This window comes from Anas platyrhynchos, chromosome 15 (genome assembly GCF_047663525.1).
Source record: "Anas platyrhynchos isolate ZD024472 breed Pekin duck chromosome 15, IASCAAS_PekinDuck_T2T, whole genome shotgun sequence".
In the NCBI taxonomy this organism is placed as follows: Eukaryota; Metazoa; Chordata; class Aves; order Anseriformes; family Anatidae; genus Anas; species Anas platyrhynchos.
Window position 1 is genome coordinate 10,267,988 of NC_092601.1, and position 25,309 is coordinate 10,293,296.

At 38.0% G+C, this 25,309-nt stretch overlaps 1 protein-coding gene across 2 annotated transcripts; it reads left to right on the forward strand.

Moving 5' to 3' along the window:
- Positions 1-109: 109 nt before the first annotated feature.
- On the forward strand, positions 110-23,365 carry GSPT1 (G1 to S phase transition 1). Of its 2 annotated transcripts, none has more exons than XM_038186907.2 (15): positions 110-588; positions 11,720-11,767; positions 12,168-12,209; positions 12,944-13,171; positions 14,187-14,220; positions 15,655-15,732; positions 16,920-17,100; positions 17,436-17,590; positions 18,937-19,077; positions 19,850-19,943; positions 20,284-20,364; positions 21,160-21,333; positions 21,765-21,854; positions 22,128-22,296; positions 22,873-23,365. In XM_038186907.2, exons 1-15 carry the CDS (start codon positions 297-299, stop codon positions 22,923-22,925), a joined length of 1,860 nt encoding a protein of 619 aa, XP_038042835.1. In that variant the 5' UTR covers positions 110-296; the 3' UTR covers positions 22,926-23,365. The 2 variants fall into 2 exon arrangements, with proteins under 2 accessions (XP_038042835.1, XP_038042836.2); XM_038186908.2 differs by lacking the exon at positions 110-588 and adding an exon at positions 1,176-1,254.
- The last annotated feature ends 1,944 nt before the right edge of the window (positions 23,366-25,309 follow it).

Here is a 25,309-nt window from a genome sequence, read left to right on the forward strand (position 1 = left end):
CGGGCCGGGAGCAGCTCGCGCGAGTCACCATGGGTATTGTAGTTCCCACGCCTCGCCTTCGCCGCGCGGCGGGCCGAGGCCCGGGCGAGCTAAAAACTACCAAAATGGCGGCAGGCGAGGCCGCGGGGAGGGGTACGGGAGCTCCGGCAGGCCACACCGCGCTGCGCGTCGGGGCGGCGGAGTACACGCGGAATCGGCGGAGCGAGTGCTGAGTCGGTGCCGCCGCCGGCTTCCCCCTTCCCCCCGGCCGCTGGGAGACGCTTGGGGGCCGCGGAGCCTTGTGGGGCAGCCACAAAATGGAGGCGAACGGCAGCGGCAGCAGCAGCGACTCGGCTCCCGACTGCTGGGAGCAGGCGGACATCGAGCCGGGCAGCGCAGCCGGCCCGGGGGCCGCCCCGGCGGGCGGGGAGGCCGAGGCCCAGCAGGAGCTGCTGGGGGCGGCCTTCAGCCGGCAGCTGAACGTCAACGCCAAGCCCTTCGTGCCCAACGTCCACGCCGCCGAGTTCGTGCCGGCCTTCCTCAGGGGGGGGCCGGCGCCCGGCCTGCCGCCGCCCTCGCCCCCGCCCGGCCTGCCGCCGCCGCCCCACGGTGAGCGGGGCCGGGCGCCGAGGCGGGAGGGGGCCGGGGGGGGGGGGGGGGGAGACGGGAGGGAGGGGCGGGGAGGGGGTGGGGGGGGGCTGATGGGGGTCCTGGGGGGGCTGAGGGGGGAGTCCTGGGGGGGTGAGGGAGGTAAGGAGGGGAGCTGAGGGGGGTCTTGGGGGGGGCTGAGGGGGATAAGGGGAGGTGCTGGGGGGGGGTCGGGAGGGAGCTGAGAGGGGTAAGGGGGGAACTTAGGGGGTAAAGGGGGGAGCTGAAGGGGATCGGGGGGTGGAGCTGAGGGGGGGTCCTGGGGGAGCTACGGGAACCCCTGGAGGTGCTGAGGGGGCAAAGGGGGGGGCTGAGGGGAGCCGGGGGTGCGCTAAGAAGGGAGCTGAGGGGGTTGGGGCAGGGGCGCCACGCAGCGGGGCCATCGCGGGGGTTTGGGGGGGGTCTCAGGGCGCTGCCCCGCAGCGGGAGGGGCCCCCTGGGTCCGGCTGCTCCCTGCCCTCCGGGGGGGCCCTTCCCGAGCGGGGGGGGGCGCACGGAGCTGCTGCCGAAGCAGCTCGGGAAGTTCCCGGAGGTTTTGGGGGGTGATACACGAAATGTTAGTGGGGAAAATGGCAGCTGCTGCCTGCTTCAGACCTGTCTTCAATGCCTTCCTGAAGATTGCACCGAGTACTTAACTTGTTTTCTAATATTATGCTGATAAAAGATTAGTAGGGGAGGGAGGTTTGTCCGGCTGGCCTCAGTCAATGGAAGGCCCTGAAATTTGCCCTGCTTTTAATTTCAAAGGATCCTTGTGTATGCAAACGGTGTTAATGCTACATTTACTTTGCATATGGGAAATTAAAAGAGAGCTACTTTCTAATTTCCAGCTCCAAACTGCACTTCCTCCCAAACATCAGACATGATAGCTAGCGTTGTGGCAGGGTTTTAATGTCACATTACATCTAAGGAGTTTGGGACCTGGTTAAGTATGGTAGTTTAATGCTTTACTATTTTTTTTCAATTTATATTTTTCTCTATGTCTATTGGTACATTGTAAAACAAACTCATACTTTAGATATTGATTCCAGTAATTTAATTTCACTAAAGCTACTACTTGTTACATCGTGTTTGTTATGATTTCCTGTTAATTGTGGCTTATTATTTATTGCATGCTGATTTAATATATGAATTAGTCTTGCACTCTCTAGGATCTAGTCATCTGATGTTAACAACTGAAATCTGTAATTTTCATATGTGATGCTTTAAAATTTGCATAACAGAATATTAACCCCTTTATTTGTTAGAGTAAATGTTAGATTCTGTGTTCTCTTCAGCACTCTGTTTTCTAATCTGAAAATGTAGCCTGTGTGCTCTGTAGGTAGGCAATGTATAAGTGCATTAAAATATGTTTTCCAGAACCCATGGACCAACGACTGGATCCTGCTTAGAATAACTGTATGCTAAGGTTTACTGGTGTGAAGGTAGAGCAGATAGCTTGAGGCTGCACTGAACATACGATACACCTTTTAAATAATTTCTAAAATTAATTCTGGTGTGTTTTTCAGCCATTATTACAACATGCATCAAAGTTTGTTTTTCACTTTGTAATCAATATTGTGACTAAAACTTTCTTGGAGTTTTGAATGTTAGAAAAATTGATTCTCCTTCCTGGCTACTTCTGTAAGATTTCTTCTAAGGCTTCCTAATTTAAGAGTTAAGTTACTTTCCCTCACCTACTTGTATTTATTTCTTCAGGCTTTCCTTTTCTTCACTCTTTTGCTACTTGCCAGGTTCATGATAAGCTACTGCCTTTCCAGAGGTTGAAGACGACTTTACTGAAAGCTTGTTGGTCATCTGGAGTGATCAGGATAGCTTTTCTTCTTCATCTTAGTTGCTGAGCATATTTCCTGTATAGTGCTATGATCTACCTGATTTGAATTTGGTTCGCCTCTGTATCTTCTTTAAGGTTTAGAATTCTTCTTTAAGGTTTATAAGTTGAAGTTTCTGTAATTGATTTGGGTGTCCATAGGGTTAGGCAGACACAAATCTGCAGGTGTCCCCCCATCCATTTTTTCTTCACTGGAATTCTGTCTTTTTTATGCACTTTTCCAGCTCCAATGTACTTGCTTAAAGAATAATTGACAGTCTTGTCCTGGCAGATATTCATATAAGGTGACAACTACTTTCCTGGCTAGGAGAGCTGGGTGGAGCTTGCTCTGGAAATAAGTCAGAACAGCACGTGACCAGACAATGGTGCTGAATAGGTGACTTTTCAGCAACCCAGTTTGCTATTGCTCCCGTAGGCAATTAGGTGTTCCATGGAACGCATCCTGTATTACCTTGTGAGAAAAAAATACTTCTATTTACCATCTGTTTTGAGGTCTGTAGAAATACCGGTTTGTATTAGCAAGAGCCGAAATAAATCTTGATTCTTACGAGGACTCTAAAAAGCTAGTTGTCAGCTAAAGGACTTAAGTGGCCTAAACTTAAGTTTTAGTAATGCTTTTCTCCTTAAAACTTTCTTTCTTGCTGAAATTTTGTTTGGGCCATAATTTCTTAGTAATTCAAAGGATGCTGGAGGTCAAGATAGATGTGCAGTGGCAGCAATGGATGTAGAAAAATTCTGATCTCAGTTGTCTGGTGGTAGTATGTAATAATGTTTCTTCTTAGGCGCAATAACTTGATACTTCTAGTCATTTCACTAAGAATTCTGTAAATTATGGTTAGAGCACTGAAATAATGTTCACAGAAACCAGTCAGAGAACAAGATGCAAACTTTCTAAAACTGTGAGACTCCTGAGATTTCTGTTCCAAGTAGTTTACTTTAAAAGTCATGTCCTGTGTGTGCTCTTTGATTGCAAATCATGTGTTAGGGAGAATACCTGACCAATGTTTACCCCTAATGTAATTTTTGCTTGCAGATGTTTCAGAACTAGTTTGGAATTAAATTACTGTTTGATTACATGCAAGAAGAGCACGTTGTTTAAATTTCTGAACCTAAGGAACAGCTCAAAAAAATCTACTCCAAGTGTTGTACTTAGTGAGGACCTGTGTTTATCAAATTTTGTCAAAGTCTAACTCATTTGCTTAGAATCTCTGGGTTCCATCAGAAATGTGAAATAGAGGCTTCTGGATTTTCTGTCTGCAACAGACATCCCTGTACCGGAGTACGTTCCAGTGAGTCATGTCAAGTACATCATGGACAAGTTGTGCTTCTAGGAAAGCTTATTTTAGATAGCAGTTGCTGGACTAGCAAACTCAACTAAATTAAGCCAAGGTGTGATAGTCAATAAAATGGCAGTAGATTGTCTTAGTGCCTCTAAACGTTCCTGATCACAACTGCACCTTGCAGCTTCACTGTTCTGTAGCACCTATGACTTACTCTTATTATGCTTTATTAATTTTGTAAGTCTGTATAAGATACAATTGCATTTTTGTTTGTTTCTACATCCAGACACCAGGGAATAGTTACAATATATTTTTTTCTTACTAGGATTAATAAGGCTTCTGTTTTCTCATACCTGAGATCCAAACAAAGCTTATCCAAGTGAAAAATCTCTGAAAATGCAGCATCAACTTGCATTTTTGTGGTTACATTTTTGTCATAGTTCTTGAACGCTCACAGGATTTTTGGTAGAATTGATCACAGCTCTCTTGTATGGGCTTTATTTTATGTTAGGTTTTCTCCTTTTTTGAAGTCATTTTTAACTATTCTCTGTTGATTTCCTTTGAACCAGGAGAGTGAACTAGATGACTTCCCGGGGTCCCTTTCAACCTGAATTGTTCAGTGTTTTTAAGTATGCAGTGCTTGTGGTAAGAAAAAAGTGTCAGTAATAGAACAGTAACGTGAACAAAATGTACGTGACACATGGCAGCTGGAGTAAGGAAAGATAATGTTTAGCCTTTTGGTAGCATTAGTGCTGTTGCTTCTTTTAGTATGTGTATTGGCCACTTGAAGCAAACTTCTGAGTGCATTCAGCAATGACTAGTTTGGGCAACTTGAACATACAGTCTTGAGTAAAGCAGACATCTTGTTTAAGATTCGATGCCTTTTAGATCGTTTCATTCCCTAAATATCCTCACTGGCCTGCAGCAGGCACTTTGGAAATAGTTAAGTTCAAGCAGCTGGACATCCTCACTCCTCAATTGCTTTCAGTAAGTGGATATAGCATCTATCTTTTTGGTTTTCCCTAGCCTTTATTTTTCTTGACCTTGTAGCTAGCTGGAACTTCCACTTTTTCTTTTTCTTTTTTTTTTTCACAACCAGAAGCAAGGAAAGGACCTCTAGTATCTTCTGTTTCAGTTCTGAAGCCTATAATTTCCAGAGTAGGATGGTGTCATCACGTTTTCCCCCCAAAATGGTCATCTCTTGCTCTGCCTCGTTCTCTCTTCTAAGACTATTCTTCGCCAGACTTCACTTTGCATATGAACCTGCGAAGAAAGTCTTTGCCAAAAACTGGTAGGTCCCTGTACAAGAAGCTAGCATATAAAGGAATGCAAGTTTATGTAGTTTACTCATACCAGCATTTGAGTAGCCACATGCTGATGATTTACTCAGAAGTACAGAGCTGGTAATGCCACTGTTCATAGATCATAATTGTAAACTTGAACTGCTTACATGAAAGCAAATTAATGCTGTATTGTGAATGCCAGTGTATGGTGTAAATTCCTGTCATTATCAAAAGCAAGTCTTGATTTGCATCACCACTTGACTATGCAGATCAGTGGTCTGTGTATCAGCCTCTACAGACGGATGGGCTGCGTCGCCTCCTGTACCCTGGTCAGCATGGAGAAAGGCTGTGTCTTGGCACAGACTCGCTCGATTACCAGACACAGTGTATACATACAGTGCAGTCAAGGTGCCAGCGCATTGCACTGATGGCGTTTGTCCACGTCTGAACTGCCCCCAGGCAGGTAGCCAGCGCTGTGTTGTTCCTGTTAGAATAATTCATCAGGCTTGTGGCCTTTGCCTGACTCCAATAAAAAGCAGACCACTAGGAGCAGGCTGTGGATTAGATGAACTGTCCTGGAGTCTGTGTGCAGGCTGCTGACCGTGGGACTGGGCTGCTCTATTGAAATGAACACAAATAATTTGGGGGTAATCCTTGGATTCTAGTAGCAGTTTCATTTTACAATTTCACTTACTGAATTTGGGGCTTTTTTTTCCAGTGTTGTGATGAGACACACAGAAGCAAGAGATACAGATGATTGAAGCCAAAATAGAAAGATGGTTTTGTTCTATTATGAAGGAATAAACCAGTCAAAATTTGATCAGTGAAATTTGGCTGCTTTGAAGAGGTTTATATGAAAGTGAAGCTGATCAAATTTCAGTACAAAAGTTCGTTCAGGACAGGTGATGGAATATTGAAAATGCATTCTCTAAAACAGCCTGGGGCAAGTTACACATGATGCGCAACTCTGTGTAAATGTTAAGACCCTGGGTTTAACTTTCTAAAAATCCGTGGGATATATTTGGTTTTTATTTTTTATTCTGTTTCTACAGGCTTTTGAGATATAGTCATGAAAGAGTGGAATCCTTAAATGATTTAATACAGAGCTTGATTTCTTGACTATCTGCCTGAAAAATCAACCTGTCAATTAAGCACAGATACTTGGCTGTAAGGAAAAGGTTTTTCTCATTGTATTCCCTGAAAATCCCCATAAGCTTTCTTAGACTCAGTTATGAAGAAGCATGTTGTCTTTAGATAAGATAAACGTAAGGTGTGTCCTCACTGAGGAAGGAAAAAGGTGGGTCTTTTGCTAAGTCAGAATGTAGTAAAATCATATGAATGCAAAGCAAGTGCTAATATTTTTAATTAATATTATGAAGTCATGTTAAAACTCTTAAAACTGCTTTTATTTCAGTTCATTGTAAATTGGGCATACTTTTTGTCCCCTGGTTAAGCTTGGTCTTAGGCTATGAAACAGGGCAGAGAAGAGGAGAAAATAATTTTGGATATAAGTTAGCTTTCAAAACAACTGCCTTCACTGCTCGCAGTGAACTCCTGAAAACCTTGTCTTTCTGTGTATTTTAAAATATTGAGTATGAAATATTTTGTTTAGCTCTAGCATTTATTTGTGCTTAGAATGTTCTTTTGTTTTTTGTCCACTGAGAATCTTTTATTGATTCTTCTGCTCCGTGGGTTGACTTGGACCTTTAATTTTCTACTTCGGTGTGATTTTACTTTCTTTATACTTTCTTTTTAGAGAAAAAAGGGAGAAGGTTAGGGACAAACACATGTTACGTAATTCATTAAAATTTTTGAGACAATGACTATTTTGTAAATATACACTGAACTCAGATATTCAAACCACAAGTAAGAAAAGGTGGTGGAAATCCTAAGGTGGGTGTAAGGCATTTCTTTACTCCCTAGCCTTCTAGGAATTCCTCTGAAGGAACTTTTTGCCTGTGTTGGAGCAGCAACAACACACTTGCTGTCCAGACGATCTTAAGTTTTGCAGATGAGACTTGTTTCAAATGGAATTTGTCCCCTTTTTTTTTTGTTGTTGTTGTTTTTCCTTTCCCTTTATGCTCTGTTGTACAAACCATTTTGCTAGCCCCATTTTCAACCTCACTTGTCTGGTACCAGCACTGCTGAGGTTCTTATCTCTCCTGCAGCAGAGCAGCCTGGGAGCCGAGTTCTGTTAGGCAGAGAGACAAATTACGGCCTCTCTTCAAGCCATGATAACTGACTCTATGAAGGCATTTGCACTGTGGCTTCAGGTAGCTGCTTCTGGGGAGTTCCCACTGAATAGGATGTGCTTATGTGGAGATAGCTATCTGCTTATTCTGTGCGTCTGGGAAATGCTCCGGTTCAGGTGTAGCTGGAGCTGTTGTTACTGCTTGGCACTTGAGTTTGGCTGTAAGACTGTACCTGAGCTGCGGATTCATCTAGGTTGGAAAAGACCTTCAAGATTGAGGCCAACCATCAGCCTGACCTATCAAGTCCCATCACTAAACCGCGACCCTGTTGTGCCACACATTCTTCCAGACCAGCAAGTAACACTGTGCACTCTGGCTAGCAGGAGGCAGAACGTCTGATTGCATGCCATTTGAAGTTAGCTACTTCTTTTTCTGTATTTTCTTTCCACAGCTGGCCAGCTGTGACCCTGTGTTTGCTCCAGTATGCAGTGCTTTGTGATGAAGTGGAGGGGTCTCAGCAGGCCTTACCCTGTCACTGGAACAACACTTCTGATATCGGTCCTCAGCATACCAGCTATACCTGGCCCATACTTGAAAATCTTGTTCCATTCTAATACAAATTTAATTCTAAAGCAGTTTTCTGTTGAAATTGCTAAACTACTGTCCTAAACTACTAATGTTGTTATGTTCCTGGCTTATATACTATTTTAAAACAATATTTTCAGAGTGAAAAACATACTTTAACTTTTAATTGGTTCTACTTGTGCAGTCTTGGTTATTGTACAACCAAAACGCATGCAAGTACAAAACTGGATGCAATACACAACAAATGTATCAGCTATAGTAGAACACAGAATGAATTAAATAGTCAAAGTATGTTCTTGCACTATTTGGGGGGAACATCAATTGAGTTTTAAGAGACCAGTCATCCTGCTTTAAAAACAGTGCACTTCTGGACTCATTGGGACCATGCATACTCCTTCAGAGAATTGTGTTTTAAAAAGTTTTACCTTTTTCAGACGAGATTATGAATTACATCAAGTCCTTGTTTAATGGTCTAGCAGTAGATTAATGTAACACATGTATCTACTTTTACCTTCAGCATTGATTTAAAACAAAAATGTCCTAGGGGTCTGATGTTCAAGAGAACTGAAGATAAAGTGCTTGCCTCCTGTAATGCAGCGAGTCAGAAATGCAAAAGCAGTTCCTGACTTACAGTTTGAGGAGAGATGGAGTATGAAGGATGCTATATAAAGTCTAATTGTTGTTAGCCATATGTAAAGCCAAGAATTTGAAACATTACTTAACTACAATTTGACATCATTTAAGGCATGTTCTGACTTTAAAACCGTATTTCATGCAAGCTGCATTTTGAATCCCACTCATGTGACAAGAATCCTGTCTGAAGAGTGCTTGCAGATGAGGATCTAGAGTTGTCAAGCTCAACTTGAAATGTTGAGCTTACTTTGCTGACTTCCAGAAAACATCAAATTTAAAACTTTGCATGTCTGCTTGAGTATAGTGGAGAGAATAGGATAAGTTACAAGGGCAATTTAGAACCTTTTTCCGTTTGCCTTGCCTTTAAAGGCGTTTTGTTACAATGACGTTTACCTCATGGGGAAAATGAGCAAGGTTACTTCAGTTCGGGTTTGTCCAGATGTTTTGCTGCAGAGACAGCATGGAGTTTGGACCTCTTCTCATGTTATAATGCAGTACTGAGTCCTAGGTAGCAAGCCTATCTAAACTAGATTGAAAATTGTCTTTTTGTGATCCACAGATTCCCTAGGCTGCTTCAGAACTTAAGGTGTTTTTCCTTGAATTATTGAGAGTGCTGTTCTGTCACCTCTGTCATGGCACCAGGAGCACTTATCTACCAGCTAATAAATTGCTTTGGAGAGCTGATCTGTTTTTTGGTTGAAAGAGTTTTGTGCTAGTTCAGTTTTTGGTCAGACCAGCTCTGTCTGTGGAACTTCATTGGTTGTCTGTGCACCAGGGCTGACAACAGAAAGGACAGAAAAAAAGCACAACATGGCAACCCAGCAGTTTAAACAGCAGTAGAACTGCATCCTTTTGGGGTGCTTGTCTTCAGGCATGCTGCAGGGGATTTGCTCATTTCCACACAGAGCAAATGATAAATCTGACTCTTCAAAGCCCAGACTTCTCTCGTCTATTTGTTTGCAATGCACCAGTGCCCAGAATAACCTGCCTTAACCTGAAGTCATTGAACAGAAGTAAGCAATTCCTAAAAGGGATTTCTTTCTATCACTTAATGCCTGTTCTTCTTGAAATTAAGAGTATTTCTCTTTTACTTGGTTTCTCTACAATGCACTCTTTAAGAGAGTGGTTTGTATTCCTTTCCTGCTTGGAAGGAACAGTGCATATTTCAATGTATTTCATATACAGAAGTCCTCTTGCAAAATGTGTCTCCCACTTTGTGTATCAAAGTGACCAGAATTTAATCAGTGACTGTGGAAATAGCTGAATGTCTCTTGCCCCTTGTTTCTGTGTGGCATTAGTACTGTTTGGCATCCATACACAAACTATATTATTGATTTCTTTCTAGCATGCCTAGATTCGTATAAAATTTAACAGATGGGCATGCTTTCAGGAGTGCTGCTCTTTGAGAGAATGAACTCTGTTTCCATACTTCTTAGGTTAACAATTTGTTATTTCATCTGTTATTTGTGAAGGAACTTTTCTTTCCTTCTCTAGTCTGTATGCCTGTTGGATTACATACCAGAAAGTCAGAACCAAAATTTTTATGAATGTTGGTTGATTGCTGTATTTTAAAAGTTAAAGCAACTCTTCAGCTACTTGTAGAGCTTCTGTTTTGAGGCAAGTGCGTAAGTACTGTCATGTAAGAAGTTTTTCACTATGGAGAGACTTCAGGAGTGAAATCCTGAGCTTGCTGAAATGGCGCTGTAATGAAAGCTCTGCAGGCCAACCACAGTATGTGTGAAATAGCCAACAGTCTTCTGAAGCGTTGCAAAACAGGCCTTTGGTTCATGCCTAGATTCTGTGCCACCTGCTTACCACGCTCAAGTGGGATGATTTGGGTCTCTTCCAGCTCTCAAATGAGAGTAATATTTCTTGCAAGGACTCTCAAGGTATTCTACCCGTATGTTTTTCCTTACTCTATGAAATCATTCTTTTAAAGCTTTGTTCCTGTGGTATTGGGACCCTGGCATGAGGATCATGTATGATATGACACAGGAGTGTAGGGAACCTTGCTCTGAACAGTTTTGTCTGTGTTGCTGTGCCCTTTCTGCTGCTGCTGGTCACTGGGTGTTATGCTCTGACCCACATTCACCCTGCCTGCAAGCTTTGTCATCTGGACCTCTTCCAGGTTTTCCAGCGCTGCTCCAGTTTATAGAAGTCTGCAGAAAATACACAAACAATGCTAAAGCAAAGAGGCTTAGAATCAGGTCCTTCTCTACATGTTTTTGTTCCTTTGAGGGATTTTTTTTTTTAATCTGTAGGTCCCATTATGCATATAGAGCAAGTAATGCTTTAAGGTCTGTATTTTTATAGTGGGGCTGAAGGAGAGCTGGCAGTACAGTTACATAGAGGGTATGAATATGTTAGGTGAAAAAAAATAAGGAGATGAACTTGTTTCAAAGAACTTTGAAGTGTACTTTATACCACGGTAAAAATAAAGAGGTTAAGATTTTAGGGATAATTTTAGAATGCCTCTTGATTATGTGGAACAACGTCCCTAAACTTGAAGTGGTATAATTGTTAATTGGAACATACCACTCTTAGTAGGTTTAGTAATTAGTTATACCTCAGCATATAGTTTAATGGCATCGTTGAGTGCTTAAGGAGGTTGATCTTTCCAAATAACCTACTTGTAGCCTTGATACACACAACTGGTGAGTTTGCCAGTCCTCCTAAACATTGTAATATAGCCATGGTACTCAGAGAGCAAACTCACTAGGTATATAAATGAATTATCTCTTGACCCTAATAACTGCAGAAGATTTTAAGAACTTAAAAACATTGAAACAAGCTATGAAGAATGTGAAATGTGAGTCCCAGTAGCATTGTAGGCACACCTAGAAGGTGAAGCTAGGAGAACCTTGCCATACAGCTGTGATGTGGCAAACACATTGTTTCAGTGAAACTGGTTTTCCATGTTTCTAAACATCAGTTAGATACTAACACTTAAAATAGCAAGTGTGCCCCCAACGTGTGGGGTGGTACAATACTATGTACAGAAAAATTACTTCCTTTAGAACTTGATAAATGTATCCTTTTTTTTTTTTTTGGGGGGGGGGGGGGGGGGGGCTGGGGAGTTGGGGATGGAACTGTTCAGAATTGATATTTTACTTTCAAATCTTTTAAGCAGTGTTCTTTATAAGTACTTGTGCTTGGAAACTATATTTAGTACTGCTGGGGTTTGGTTGTTAAATACACTTGGCAATAAAGTTGGAAGAATGGTCTTTGCTGTCTAAGTGTAGAAATTGGTTACAACAGTATATTTTAAAAATTGAACTTTTTTCTTTGCAGGTGCACCCGTAGAGACTTCTCCGGAGGAGCAGACAGCCTCTTGTGAAGGTAATTGTTCTCATGTTCTGACAACATGCAGTGTAGCTCCATTAAATAAACTTTAACAAAATTATTGCAAAGCATCTCCTTTTTAAAAATGTGTGCGATCCTTTTCTAATATTCATTCTTTGTCACCATGCTGCTGTTGTAAGGCAGTGTGGTTATCAGTGGTTATTTACAGTGTTATACCAAGTCAAGCAAGGCACACAAGGACCAACTGGTTTATTGAAGGCCATAAAGCTTGCATGAAGCAAAATTTAAAAATCTGAGTGTCTATATTAAATAACATAGGAAAGTGCCCAATCACCTGAATTATCCTTTTATTAATTTACTCCATTACTCTGTGGTCTTGATGCTGTCTTGGTAAATAGATGTAGTTTGTGATTCCTTTTTTTTTTTTTTTTCCTAGGTTCAAATGCTGCTGCTAACATGGAAATTTCAGAATCTGTTGGTAAGATGAGAGTTGTTCAATTTCACTATAATAGGGCTACAAAATAACGATTACTGTGCTTTTGCTGAATCATTGTAAACAAAATTGAAGAATACCTTATTGAGCCATTGTATTTTGGTCTTTACTGTTTTTCATTGTGTCTTTATACTTGGATTAGCAAAGAGATAATTGACCACTAGTATGCATTGACAGATGCAGTTAGATTACTTTGAACAGTGAAAAAAGCATCAGCTCTTTATTCAAAAGTTCAATTTTATATTGCAAAATAGTCTCACTAACGTGTGAAATGGCAACTAACATAAAATATTAGTATGAATAATCAGAACATGGAAATTGTATCATTCTCTTTGTATGGCTTATGGGAGAACTTAAACCATTCTTTCTCCCTTTTTCTTTCTAAACATGGCTGTCTACAGATTCAGACCAACATGATAGACTGTGTTGATCTTCAGATGTGTTTTTCCCATTAAGTTTTTACTTTATTAAAACAGAAGTCTCTTCAGTTCTGTGAATCAGTTTTCTGATGTCAGCATGCAAAAAAAAGTTTGAAAGCTCCAAGAAATAACCATTTCAGAAACAAGCAGCAGTTGCCTTTTTTCTTAACAGAAAAATACATTAACAGACTGAATAATTGAAATCTTTTCATTTCATTTTGAGGGGTGGAAGCTTTTCTCAGTAGTCACTGCTTTTAGTTTCTTGTTCTATTTGAATATATCTAATTGGTTAATTTTTAGTGGAAAATGGAGAGACAGAAATGTCCCCAGAAGAGTCATGGGACCACAAAGAAGAAACAAGTGAAGCGGAACTAGGAGGTGGTCCATCGGTGGATTCAGGGCCTTCTGAAGAAAGCGCTCAGGAAATGATGGAAGAAGAGGAGGAAATACCAAAACCTAAATCTGTTGTAGCGCCACCAGGTGCTCCTAAAAAAGAGCACGTAAATGTAGTATTCATTGGGCATGTAGGTAAGTTGTAAGTGAATGGGAGGTAACTGAATCTTTGCATTGTGTACGAGGTGAAAGGATTAGAAATGAATCCTGCTTTTTCTAGTAATGCATACCTTCATCCTGTCTTGAGGGTAGTAGGAGCATTCATCTTAATGAAGCTACTTTGGAAAAAATAAATAATTTAAAGCAGATCTTTCAGGGATAGAGTGACAAGGTACTGTTTGGGTTTTCATGGACACAACAGCGTCTGTGTTCATGATTTCTCAAGTACCTGCTGTTTTAAATGCCAAAGTTATGTATCTGTGTTAGTGTTCCAAAGGACAGAATCAGAAAACAATGCTTCTTTTCTGCTTTAAATAATTTCAGAAAGCTCTTAGATTTAGTAATTACTAAATCAAATAATAATGTTCAGAAGATTAAAAATTATAGATCTCTAAACAACAGAACAACTTAATAAAGGGCTAATACCTAAGAATTTGTAGCACAGCATCCCAGCCGAGTAGTTTCAACAAATTTCAGGAGAATCTTAAGTGATGTCAAAAGTATTTAGGAGTGACTGAATCATGAGCTCTAGATTTTTCACATGTATAGACTTATTACTTTAAAAGCATTGTAACTTAGCTGGGTAAGCTCAGAACTGAGTCACACAAAATAAAGAGGCAGTGGGCAGAGATACATCCCAATATTGAAGAGTAGCCTATAGGAGTTGGTAACAAGGGAGAAAGGAAGCGGGGAAAGGGCTTTTGCACATGTTTAACCCAAGCTTTTGCTGGATCACAGCTTGTTGGGTGTTCTTTGATTACGGATTATGCCAAGTTGATATGTATCAAAAACATGATTTTAAAAATTCAGTAATTGAATTGACAGTGAACTCTTGTGGAAACAAGGGAAGCTGAGAGATACTTCAAAAAAGTAGAATTAGGAAAGGCATCTTTGGAAACAAATAAGATGACATTGATCTTAATTACTTTCCTTTTTCTTAGGATTTTATTTTAAATTGTGAATGATTTAACTATTTCCTTGTTTTTTTTAGATGCTGGCAAGTCAACCATTGGAGGACAAATAATGTAAGGAAACTAAAAATATTTAAGAGATTGATCTGTTTTGTGGGTTAATATATATTACATAAAATATTTTCTTTCTGTATTTGATCATCATAGATCAATGTTTTTATGATAAAATATCATTGTCTGTTTAGTGTAGTTGCTTATTCTCTTTGGATTTTTTTAAATTCCGGCAGATTTAAGATTAGAAGTTTCACTTAATGGAAACAACTGCAAAAGCATGCATTATTAAATTTTAAAAATTGCTTTTTTAGAGCGTAACTCTGTTTTTCTTTGCACTTTTAAATGCAGTTGAAATTGGTTTGTGTCATTTCTTAAACTTTGTCCTTTTTGTGAGAATTTACAAAGAAAATGCTTATTCCCTAGTGTTAACGTCATCAAGCTTGATTGGATTTTAAAATATGAAAATAAAAAGTTAACCTTTTAAGTCTGTTTTACAAACAGCATCTAGAGGTTGCAATACTCTTATGAGACAAAAGCAAATAAATGCAGTTCAATCTTATAGTTTGTCAAAAACAAGAAATGGTATGTAGTACGTGAAGAAATAAATGCTATCCTGCTAATGCAAACTGTTGCTATGATTTAAAATAATATTCTCAGGAAAAGTGGGAGGTCTTTGTCTTGGCATTTTCATTCTGTTTTGTTTTTGACCAAACTGGAATGTCGGAACTGTCATGCTACATTTAACCTTGTTGCTCATACTACAGCAAATTAGCGTTTTGTTATCTGATGTCTGTTCTCTGTGTACAAGATGTCAGTTCTTAACACTCCTACCAGTGTGTTAGGTTCCTAAAGTTCTCTGTAGGAATCTTTCTGTTTTTCATTTTTGCAGAAGATCCCTTTGTTGTAAGGAGGGGGGGAAGAGGGTAACCAAATTATCAGTAAACCTTTATTTACTGTTGTAAATTTTCCTTGTAAACTATGCAGATTACTGTTATTAGAAGATTAGGTAAAAATACCTGAGTGAAAAATCTGAAAGTTGTAATGTTATAAAACTGTATACTCCCCACGTACCTCTTTTGATAATTGAAAGATCTCTCTTAAAATATCAGGTTACTTCTTCTATGTAAGGAGTGAAAACAAAAATATTTTCCTTTACATTTTAGAAATACTTCATTTACATTTATTTTAAAAATTCTTATCTCAATTTTTACTCGAATTTTGAAAGATTGGATTTCTCCGACATGTACATAGCAGACATATTTCCTTTTCAAAACTTGCCACTGCAGAATGTTTTACAGAGGCTAAAAAAAAGATCTCAGCTAAAGACATAGTGTCATGCTTTTTACTGATAATTGTGCAGATTTCTACAGAGAAGAAATTCCACTGCTGTTCACATCAGACTGTTCGATTTTTTTTTTTTCCAAAATAATCTGTATGAATTGCGTAACTACTTAATTACATTTTTGTTTATGTAAAATTGCTTTTTTTTCTTAGGTATTTGACAGGAATGGTTGATAAAAGAACACTTGAAAAATATGAAAGAGAAGCTAAAGAAAAAAACAGAGAAACATGGTATGAAACTTATACTAAGATAATAGTCTGCTTTTTACTTTGTGCTGTGATGAAAACAAACTGTTTTTTAATCTCTGTCCCTGTGGAACTTTATTATTGCTGGAATCAATTTGGTTTGTGGGGGGAGGAGTCACTTGTTTTCCTCCACTACTTCTTTAACCAGGTCTATATGAAACAGTGTGATTCATAATTCACATTGCAACAGGTTTTGCTGTTGTTTTATTTTTTTTATTTTTAGAAAGTGCCTAGTTATCTGGTAGAAGGAGTACAAGGCAGATGCTTTTCTCAGGCAGCCTTTGGGATTATTGTATCTGTCTTTTACCTGTAAGCAGCAGAGAGGTATCTGAAGACAGAGATCAAATCAGTCAGTAGGGCAGATGCAAGATGAGAGCAAGTGAACGGTTTTGGCAGTAGTATTTATTCATATAAAAACGAAGATACAAGGTCCAGAGTTGTTAAGTTTGCTCTGGGTAAGAAGAAGCTACTCCCATGTATAGATTTGGGGGCCTTGTTTGTGTTTTTCTTTTATTTATGTGTGTGTGTTTGTATACAGCCCATATAGCATCCTGCTTCTTTTGCCCTCAGTTTCTGGAAAGCTGATTTCGCTTTTGGAACCTTTTAGTTTCATTTCATCTGTCCAACTTTAAGTCTAACTTGGTTGTCTGTCAGTGGGATAAAATATAATTAGGAAGGAACAAGCATTGATATGATCAAAGATAGGATGAATAAAGGATATAGGATGGGTATGAATATAGGATGAATGCTATCTATTTCGTCATCAACTTCTGTTTATGTTTGAGGCAATAAGAATATGCAAATCAGAGCTAATTTTTGAGTTAATTATGTTGAGAAAAAGGAATTTTTTTTATTTGATCCAGAACTGCCTTTCAAACTGAGGCAAAGCTTAATACTTTAGTATTTGAGGTGAGATCATACCTGGAGAAGTTAGGAATTGAAAACTGTTGTTCAGAATTGCACAAGTCTATGTGAAGGACAGCTAGCACTAGGCAATATGGCTTACTAGATATTCAATAACAGTGACTATTGGTGTTGGACAAGCTTTAGTTTGGCAGTGCTAATGTGGTTAAAAGTGTTGAGTGGAAAAAAGATGTTACGATAACCAGATTTTCATACTTAATTTTAGTAAAAATTAATATAAAACAATATTTCGTCATTTTTTTTTGTAGGTACCTTTCGTGGGCTTTAGACACAAACCAAGAAGAACGAGACAAAGGTAAAACAGTAGAAGTGGGTCGTGCCTATTTTGAAACTGAGAAGAAACACTTCACTATTCTAGATGCTCCTGGGCATAAGAGCTTTGTTCCAAATATGATTGGTGGGGCTTCTCAAGCTGATCTTGCAGTGCTGGTAAGGACAAATCAGATATTTATTTATTTATTGTGGAATTAGGCTTTTCATTTTTGTTGGTTTACTCATTTCGTTGTTCACAGTGGCCAAAAATTAAAAATTGTGAGTCTTTTTTCGGATAACTTAACAGATTCATAAAATTGTCCACGGTTTTCATGTGTTTTTTACATTAGCAGAAGCTAATGGATAATACTAAGGTTGTACCAGTGTATTTTAAAAGCTTTTACCAACTTTGACTACCAAAAGTTATTTTTGATTAAGGTGATATTACCCATTGTCTGTTCTTCTGCTGAGAAAATTGTGGAACTTTTAATAAAATGTATGTTTTTAATTAGGTTATTTCTGCAAGAAAAGGAGAGTTTGAAACTGGATTTGAGAAAGGTGGACAAACAAGAGAACATGCCATGCTAGCAAAAACAGCAGGTGTAAAACATTTAATAGTTCTTATTAATAAAATGGATGATCCAACTGTAAACTGGAGTAATGAAAGGTGAGTTTGATTAAAAAAAAAAAAAAAAGTAAACGATACTGAAATGATTCCTAACCAAAGTAATTTTGTATCCCACTTTTCTGGAAACTTAGAAGCTTTATACTGAATCTGAAAGGAAGTGACTCTGCTTTCAGTAGTTCAGTTTGCCAGATTCTTGATTGCTTGGCCACGTTTCTGCAAAGCTTGTATCTTAGGTTTGGTGAGAACAGCATTATCCTGTTCAAATAACACAGGGTAGATGCGCACGAGGTGGAGTTCTTCTTTTACGATAAGCTGAACTGAATAAGCAAATAATATATTGTTTCACGACTGCAGTCTGAGAAGGAGGGAGGAAGGGAATCTTGCAGTGTTATAAGCCAGGTAAAAATAACTAGAAAGACAATATGTAATCCTTAAATAACTGTAATAGTAAGGATTGAGTTCTTCTTTTCTGCTTTAATGCTCAAATGTTACAAAAGAGCTTAGCGATATGGTTTAGTGGGGACAGTTAGTGCTAGATCAGAGGTTGGACTCGATGATCTTGAGGTCTCTTCCAACCTAGAAATTCTGTGATTCTGTGAATTTTCTTAAGTTTCAGAACTTAGGTCTTTTTAAGGCTTCTGTCACATCTTCTTGTCCCTTCAAGCTGGATGCTAAAAAGCATAATTTAGTCCTTTCCTAGAGATACTTGTGTAGTGATAGGATACAGTTTTTCCTTCTACAGTATGATAAGAAGAGTTGTCAGAGAACTTGCTGTGCTGTGAAGAATCATTAAAGTTCTTGGGGAAAGCTATGAGGGATTATGCAAACTTAGAGCATCAGCCAGGTTTGCTAAGAGGATAAGGCGTGGCCAATTGTGCTGTCTTGGTCCTGCCCCAACCTTCCTCAATTTTTAACATTATTAAATTCATCAGAAACTTAGGGGAAGAACTGTAATAGATATAAATAGCAGTAAGTTTTACAAAACGATACACAAGATTGGAAGAGAGAAAACTATTGCTAGGGTGAAAGCCCACAGAATGACCTTAGTAGCTGTCTGCTTGGTCTGTCTTGCTACCTTGGCCTGTATCTCTAGCTTAAAAGCAGATGCAGCATGTGTTGTTGCTTACCCAGCCTAGTAATTGGGGTATTTGGGAGAGAACTGGTGGTACTTTATGGAGCAGAGGAATGAGGGAAGTAAGCAATACCAAGTTGTGCTGGAAGACTGGGGAGAAGATGAAAATAGGCCACCAAATTCTATTAGTTTTGTTACTTACAGAATAACTCACGAAAATTAAACAAGTCTGATTTTGTTGTTGTTTTTAAGCATAATATTATGTCATGTTGGATAATTTCAGTTTATCTTAATGTGCTTGTTGTTTTAATAGATATGAGGAATGTAAAGAGAAACTGGTGCCGTTTTTGAAGAAAGTTGGCTTCAATCCCAAAAAAGATATTCATTTCATGCCCTGCTCAGGACTGACTGGAGCAAACCTTAAAGAACAGTCAGAATTCTGCCCTTGGTATATGTATGTATTGTAAATTCAATTACTTTTATATTAGTTATGTTTCAATAAAAGCAAAATGCTACAGTGAAGCTAGGAAGAAGTATAGAATGGCGTATTGTAGCTGCATTCAGGAATTCCTGACTGAAGTGCTTAAGGAAATGGGATCACAGCAACAAGGACACACAGCTATGTAATCAACCAAATAAAACCATTTGCGAACTGCAGAAGATTAAAGTTAGCAGACTCTTTAAAATATTAGCAGTATTTATTAATTTTTGGCTTTGTGAAATTGAATGCAATACCATCATGTGAATTTTCCAGTGATGCTGCATTGGACCAGTTGCTAGGATGAGTAATTGTTTGATATGAACAGTTTGATTGAAAATGGATTATTGTTAGTGGCAAGTCATGTCTCCCACTGGGTTTCATATTTTCCAATATTGTTCATGACAGCTAAAACATAATAACAAAAAAATCTTATTTGGAACTAGCTAATGGTTTTGCATATCCAAAACAAATTAAGTAAATCCAGCAAGATTCTCAAGGGGATAATGAATGTATGTGAAATATGCCTGTAACTTTAAATCTATATGTGCTTCCTAGGTGTTAATATGTTATTTAGGGTAATGTGGATGTTAATGGTGGACTTTTATGATAGATAGAGATGTCTAAGAGGTCTTGGTACTTAATGATGACAGAATGAAAATCTTTGTGAAACTGCATTTATCCATTCTGAGCAATTTTTAAATAGATGGGTGCTCATGTAACTGAAACAAATGCCTTCTGCTTTTAGTGGACTACCATTTATTCCCTACCTGGATAATTTGCCAAACTTCAACCGTTCAGCTGATGGACCAATCAGGCTGCCAATTGTGGATAAATATAAGGTACGATTTAAAATAATAGTATTGAAAATATAAATGTACTATTTTCAGGAAGCAGTAAATGCACTATTTACCATATTGTTAGAGTGTATCCGTTCTCTTTGATATGTCTACATTTCCAACAGTGGAATAGTGGCGGGGAAGCGATGTAATTTATTTGATGTTATATGAGACTCAAAACTGGTAATCTTTCATGAAAATAGCTTCCAAAATATTAAATATTGCAGTGGTATATAACTTCATAGGGTTAGGTAATCATACTTAGAATTAAGTACGATATTTTAAAGAGACAGACTCTTTAGAAAAAAGTTTGTAATTTTTATGTAATTTCTTTTCACTGAAGGATATGGGCACTGTGGTCCTTGGAAAGCTGGAATCAGGTTCTATTTGCAAAGGACAACAGCTTGTGATGATGCCAAACAAGGTATGGATTAGACATCTAGAAAAATTCTGCTCTGAAAACAGCTTGGTTTTTAAATATATTAATTACTTTAAATCAGAAAACTTCCTATTGTTCAATTGAGCAGAAGTAAGCACTCATCTCATATGAGCAATGTACCCAAGTATGTGTTTGTGTCTCATTGACTTCCTTAGAATTTGGAACTCAAGTTATGTATCTTCAGTAGACTGAATTGCTGGGCTACACATCATAGTTTGTTTGAACTGTGTATTACTTTGTATGCCTTCTGTACAAATGCAGACTTCTTTTGCTGTGGGTTACTAATGTTCAAAACTTTCTTTTTTGTTCTTTTTTTTTTTTTAAATTTTTGCCAGATGGAAATAAGAAAAAAAGTTAAAAGGATACAAACAGTAAACTGTAACAGACAATAGCTCTTAATAACACTGCTTGACATATTATTTGGGAGAAATTGAGAAACTAAATGCCTTTAACCAAACTGTTATAGAATTAGTCAATAATATGTCTGTCTCTCTCATCACTTCGTAAGTTTTAAACTAACTTCACTTTGAGACATAGCAGATGTCTTTGAAATTTGCTTTCCATTGAACATATTGAATTATATGAATTGAAGTCTATTTGAATAAATATGCTGTTTAAAACGTTAGTCATTCAAATATTTTACATTTTCTGAAGCTTGGAGAACTAAATATAATGGATTTAGACTTTGGGTTTCTTTAAAATCCTGTCATATCAGTGATTTTTTTTTTTTTTTACCCAGCTGAAATATTCAATAATTGAAAACTGCATTTTTGCTTTCAGCACAATGTGGAAGTTCTTGGGATCCTTTCTGATGATGTAGAAACTGATTCAGTAGCCCCAGGTGAAAATCTAAAGATCAGACTGAAGGGAATTGAAGAGGAAGAGATCCTTCCAGGATTTATTCTCTGTGATTCCAACAACCTGTGTCATTCTGGACGCACGTTTGACGCCCAGGTAGAATAATTAACACTTGGTTGCCGTGTAAGTGGGGAAACTGCATTGAAATATTTTGCCTGTGTTTCACCAAATCCAATTTTCAGTAGTTCTAGGTTTCAGTTGAGATTTCTCATTTGCTGTCGAATCTCTAAATTGACAATTACATTCCTATTCCAACATCATCAGTCTGACTTTTGAAAATGTCATCCATTTTGAACGGAACTTCTCAGTTAAGTTTTGGTCACCTCTAATCTTAAAAGAAAGACCTTGGTATGCCAATGTTTCAGTTTTATTCTTTCATATTAGAAATAATTTGGTCATCTCTTTAACAAATATGTTGTTTGTGCATTGTTGAAATATGCATTTTAATATAGTTCTGTATTCAGTTATTTTATGCTCTTTTATACTAAAATGAGGAAAAATGAACTTATTTTTAATTTTTTTTACAGATAGTGATAATTGAGCACAAATCCATTATCTGTCCAGGTTATAATGCTGTGCTGCACATCCACACCTGTATTGAAGAAGTTGAGATAACAGTAAGTGTCCTTAAAATATCAGTAAGCTCTGTTGTGATGTGAATACAGACAGTGCACTTGGGGTGAAGAGTTCTTTGGAGTGACTAACATAACAAAGCTCCAGCCTCGATTGGAATCTTTGGGCAGTACTGTAACACAACCAAAAATGTCTGCAACTGTTAGCGTAAGCCTTCTGAAAAGTGCAGTAGGTAATGATGGATTATCTTTATGCAGTAAGTCTCAGAAGTTCCTCTCTAAGACAACATTTCCATCTTTTTTTCCCTTCTTTTACAGGCCTTAATCTGCTTGGTGGACAAAAAAACAGGAGAAAAAAGTAAGACACGGCCACGCTTTGTGAAACAAGATCAAGTATGCATTGCCCGTTTAAGGACAGCAGGAACTATCTGCCTTGAGACATTCAAAGATTTCCCTCAGATGGGTCGCTTTACCTTAAGAGATGAGGGTAAGAGTGCTTGATCAACAATTAACTGCTACGAAAATACAGTTATTTCAAATAGATCATGCATGGCAATGAAGTATTAAAATGCTGGCATCTAGTTGAACTTAGTGTATCTGCATAACAATGGAAAGCAAATCTAAGTAAATTGTTGTGCAGAGTTCCTGCTGGTAACAAGAAATGTGTTTTATTTTAGAGAAATAATGTGCATTGTAAAACAAATGGTTGAACCTGAAAAATTAGCAGCACTGTTTTCCTAACACACCCTGGAACCTTAAATGCAGAAAAGATAAGGGAGTTTGTTACTTTTAAAAGCATTAAACAAGTCTGGCAGAATGATTCTGCTTTGCACTCCTTAAATGAACATAGAGTACACTTCCACAACTCATACTGTATTCTTTCCTGTGAAAATCACAGTTTCTCTAAGTTTTTGCTGTGCTTTCATCTTACAATACAGTAATTTATTCTGTGTTATTTCTAGTATTCTGGAGAGCCTGTATGTGTGGGGAAAGCTTTCATGTTCTTAGAGATTTATGCTTTTTCGCAATATATGTAACTGTAGTGTTTGTCTCCTTGGTTTAGGTAAGACCATTGCAATTGGAAAAGTTCTGAAACTGGTTCCAGAGAAGGACTAAGCATTTTTCTCAATGACCCCCGCACAATACTGTGAGGAAAATCGACTCTGCAAAAGCCTACTTCACACCGCCTTCTTATTTTCTGCCCATTGATAAACTTCTCCCCATATTTTGCAAAGACAAATTTCACAGCAAAGGTCCACATTATGTCAGCTTTCTCATATTGAGAGCTCTGCTATGCCACTGTTGAATTTCCCCCCCAAATTTTTTTTCTCCCAAATTCTGCTTCCTTGGAAAGATTCGGCAATAGCTTTGTAAGTGATGTGGACATAATTGCCTATAATTATGAAAATCTAACGGATTTTTAATGTTTAATTTCCCCCAACATATATATGAAGACCTTTTTTTTTTTCCAGGCAGATCATTCAGAGTGTGCGAGTGTGTGTGCACATGTTACAAAGATGACTACCATGTTAATAAACTATTCAATTTGAAATCTTTTTCGGTATTTGAATTGCTTTTGAATAATGTTTTTTATCCAGATGTAACACAGTTGCATTAGCTTTTTAACTTTCCAGTAACCTCAATATTTGGTTACCTGGATTTTTCTAAACTCCTCAGCCTCCCCACACACACAGTTTTAAACGAGGCAATTAGGCACTCAGCCAAGTTTGTATTAAAAGAATTAGTTTTGCCCCCTTCCCTTTGTTGAAGGCATTCTTAAAATGAAAAACATTCATGCAAATGTGGCACCTTCATTAGCTTTACATTTGTTAATATCTTCAGCAAACTTAGGTTGACTTAACATCATTACTAGACACAGTAAGTCAATTTTGAAGGCTAAAACTACATATTGTGTCTTTATAAAAATTCAGCGTTGTTAAATTCTTAACTGCAGAAAATGCTAACAACCAGTAAATCAGTGAAATTGCGAAAATAAGAATCTGTGGCAATAGTGCCTATTAGTATTTATAAGAGCTACATTTTGTGGGAGAACTGGGCCAATGAAAAAGTGCCAGTTTATATAAGTTACTCAGTTCACCCTGTCTTTAATTTACAGGGCTGGATAATCCTGGCTGTTTTAAATATCAGTCTGGACTGAGAGGGAGAAAGACTATTTAAATCCCTACGAGTTTGCACATACTGAAATATGGGAGGGTCAGAATCAAGCACAGTCTGTAAATTTTTGCATATCAAAAAGCAATGTAAGCTTATAGGGACCAGTGAAGTTCTTCAAAAACTGGTTCAACATAAAGCTTACTCTCAGTACAACTTGAAGGAGCTGCATAATAAAACCTTATTTAGCTGCACTTTGAAAGTGGACTGTCTACAATTGCTATCCTGATTCTAACAATTAGGATGAAGGCTAACTGTTTTTTTCATTTTCCAGAATATTAGTAGCAAGTATTAAAAGGTATCTCAGAGCTTCTTCAGAATGTCTTAAACTAAACATTTTCAGTTGTACAATTGTGGTGAGCCCATCTCCTCCCCCAAAAATTTACAGTCTAGTGACTGTATCTGAATTCACAGAACTCAAAACAGAAACAGATTTTTTTTGTTGATTTTTTTTTTTTGGTTTTGTTTGTTTCTTTGTAACTGTGGAACTCCCATTCATTTCACTTACAGCTACATTGTATGGACAGAAGAAGTTATTGTCCTTCAGTTTCATATGACTACACTTGTAGCTACCGTAATGCATGGAATTGAAATAAATTTTATTATGTCTGCAAATCTCTGGGCTTTTATTTTTTGGTAAATCAGAGTTTTAAAGTACCTTTTTTTTTTCCCTACCAAGTGAACAAACCCCGAATTTCCTTGGCTCTTAAATTAATGAAGAAATTAAAAGCCAAGGAAAGTTACTGTCTTGTTCTCATTCTGAATTGATTTAGGATTTCCATGTATCTCATATCATAACCCTTTCTTGAAGTAAGCTTATGAATTTGAAATATGCTGACTGTTTGGCTAATACTTTGATTCCTAAATTGTTAAACTTTTAAATTTTGTTCATTTATTGATATGCATCTCAAGGCTACATGATGCTCCAGTGGAATTTTTCACTTTAGTATAAACCTAATGAGGAATTCTAAAGCTTCGTTATATTGGGGCTGTACTGAGTATTCATTATTAAACTGAAAAATCATCTGATGGGTTGAAATACTAGTAGATAGAAAGTTTTGGCATTTCCATAATTCACCCCAGTTAGTGCATTTGATTGCCACTTCCGTAAATCTAATTAACATCACCTTGTTTGTAAAGAGAACTTAAATTATTTCAAGTTCATTAACGGACTACAATACAATTAGATATTGCTAAGCTACAAGAGGGTTTTTTTTTGGGGGGGGGGATATAAGATATTTGCATTCTCTAAAATTTAAACATACTTGATATGAAAATGTAAAGCATAGGTCTACACAGTTTGGCTACATTTTAGATAGAAGAGCTAA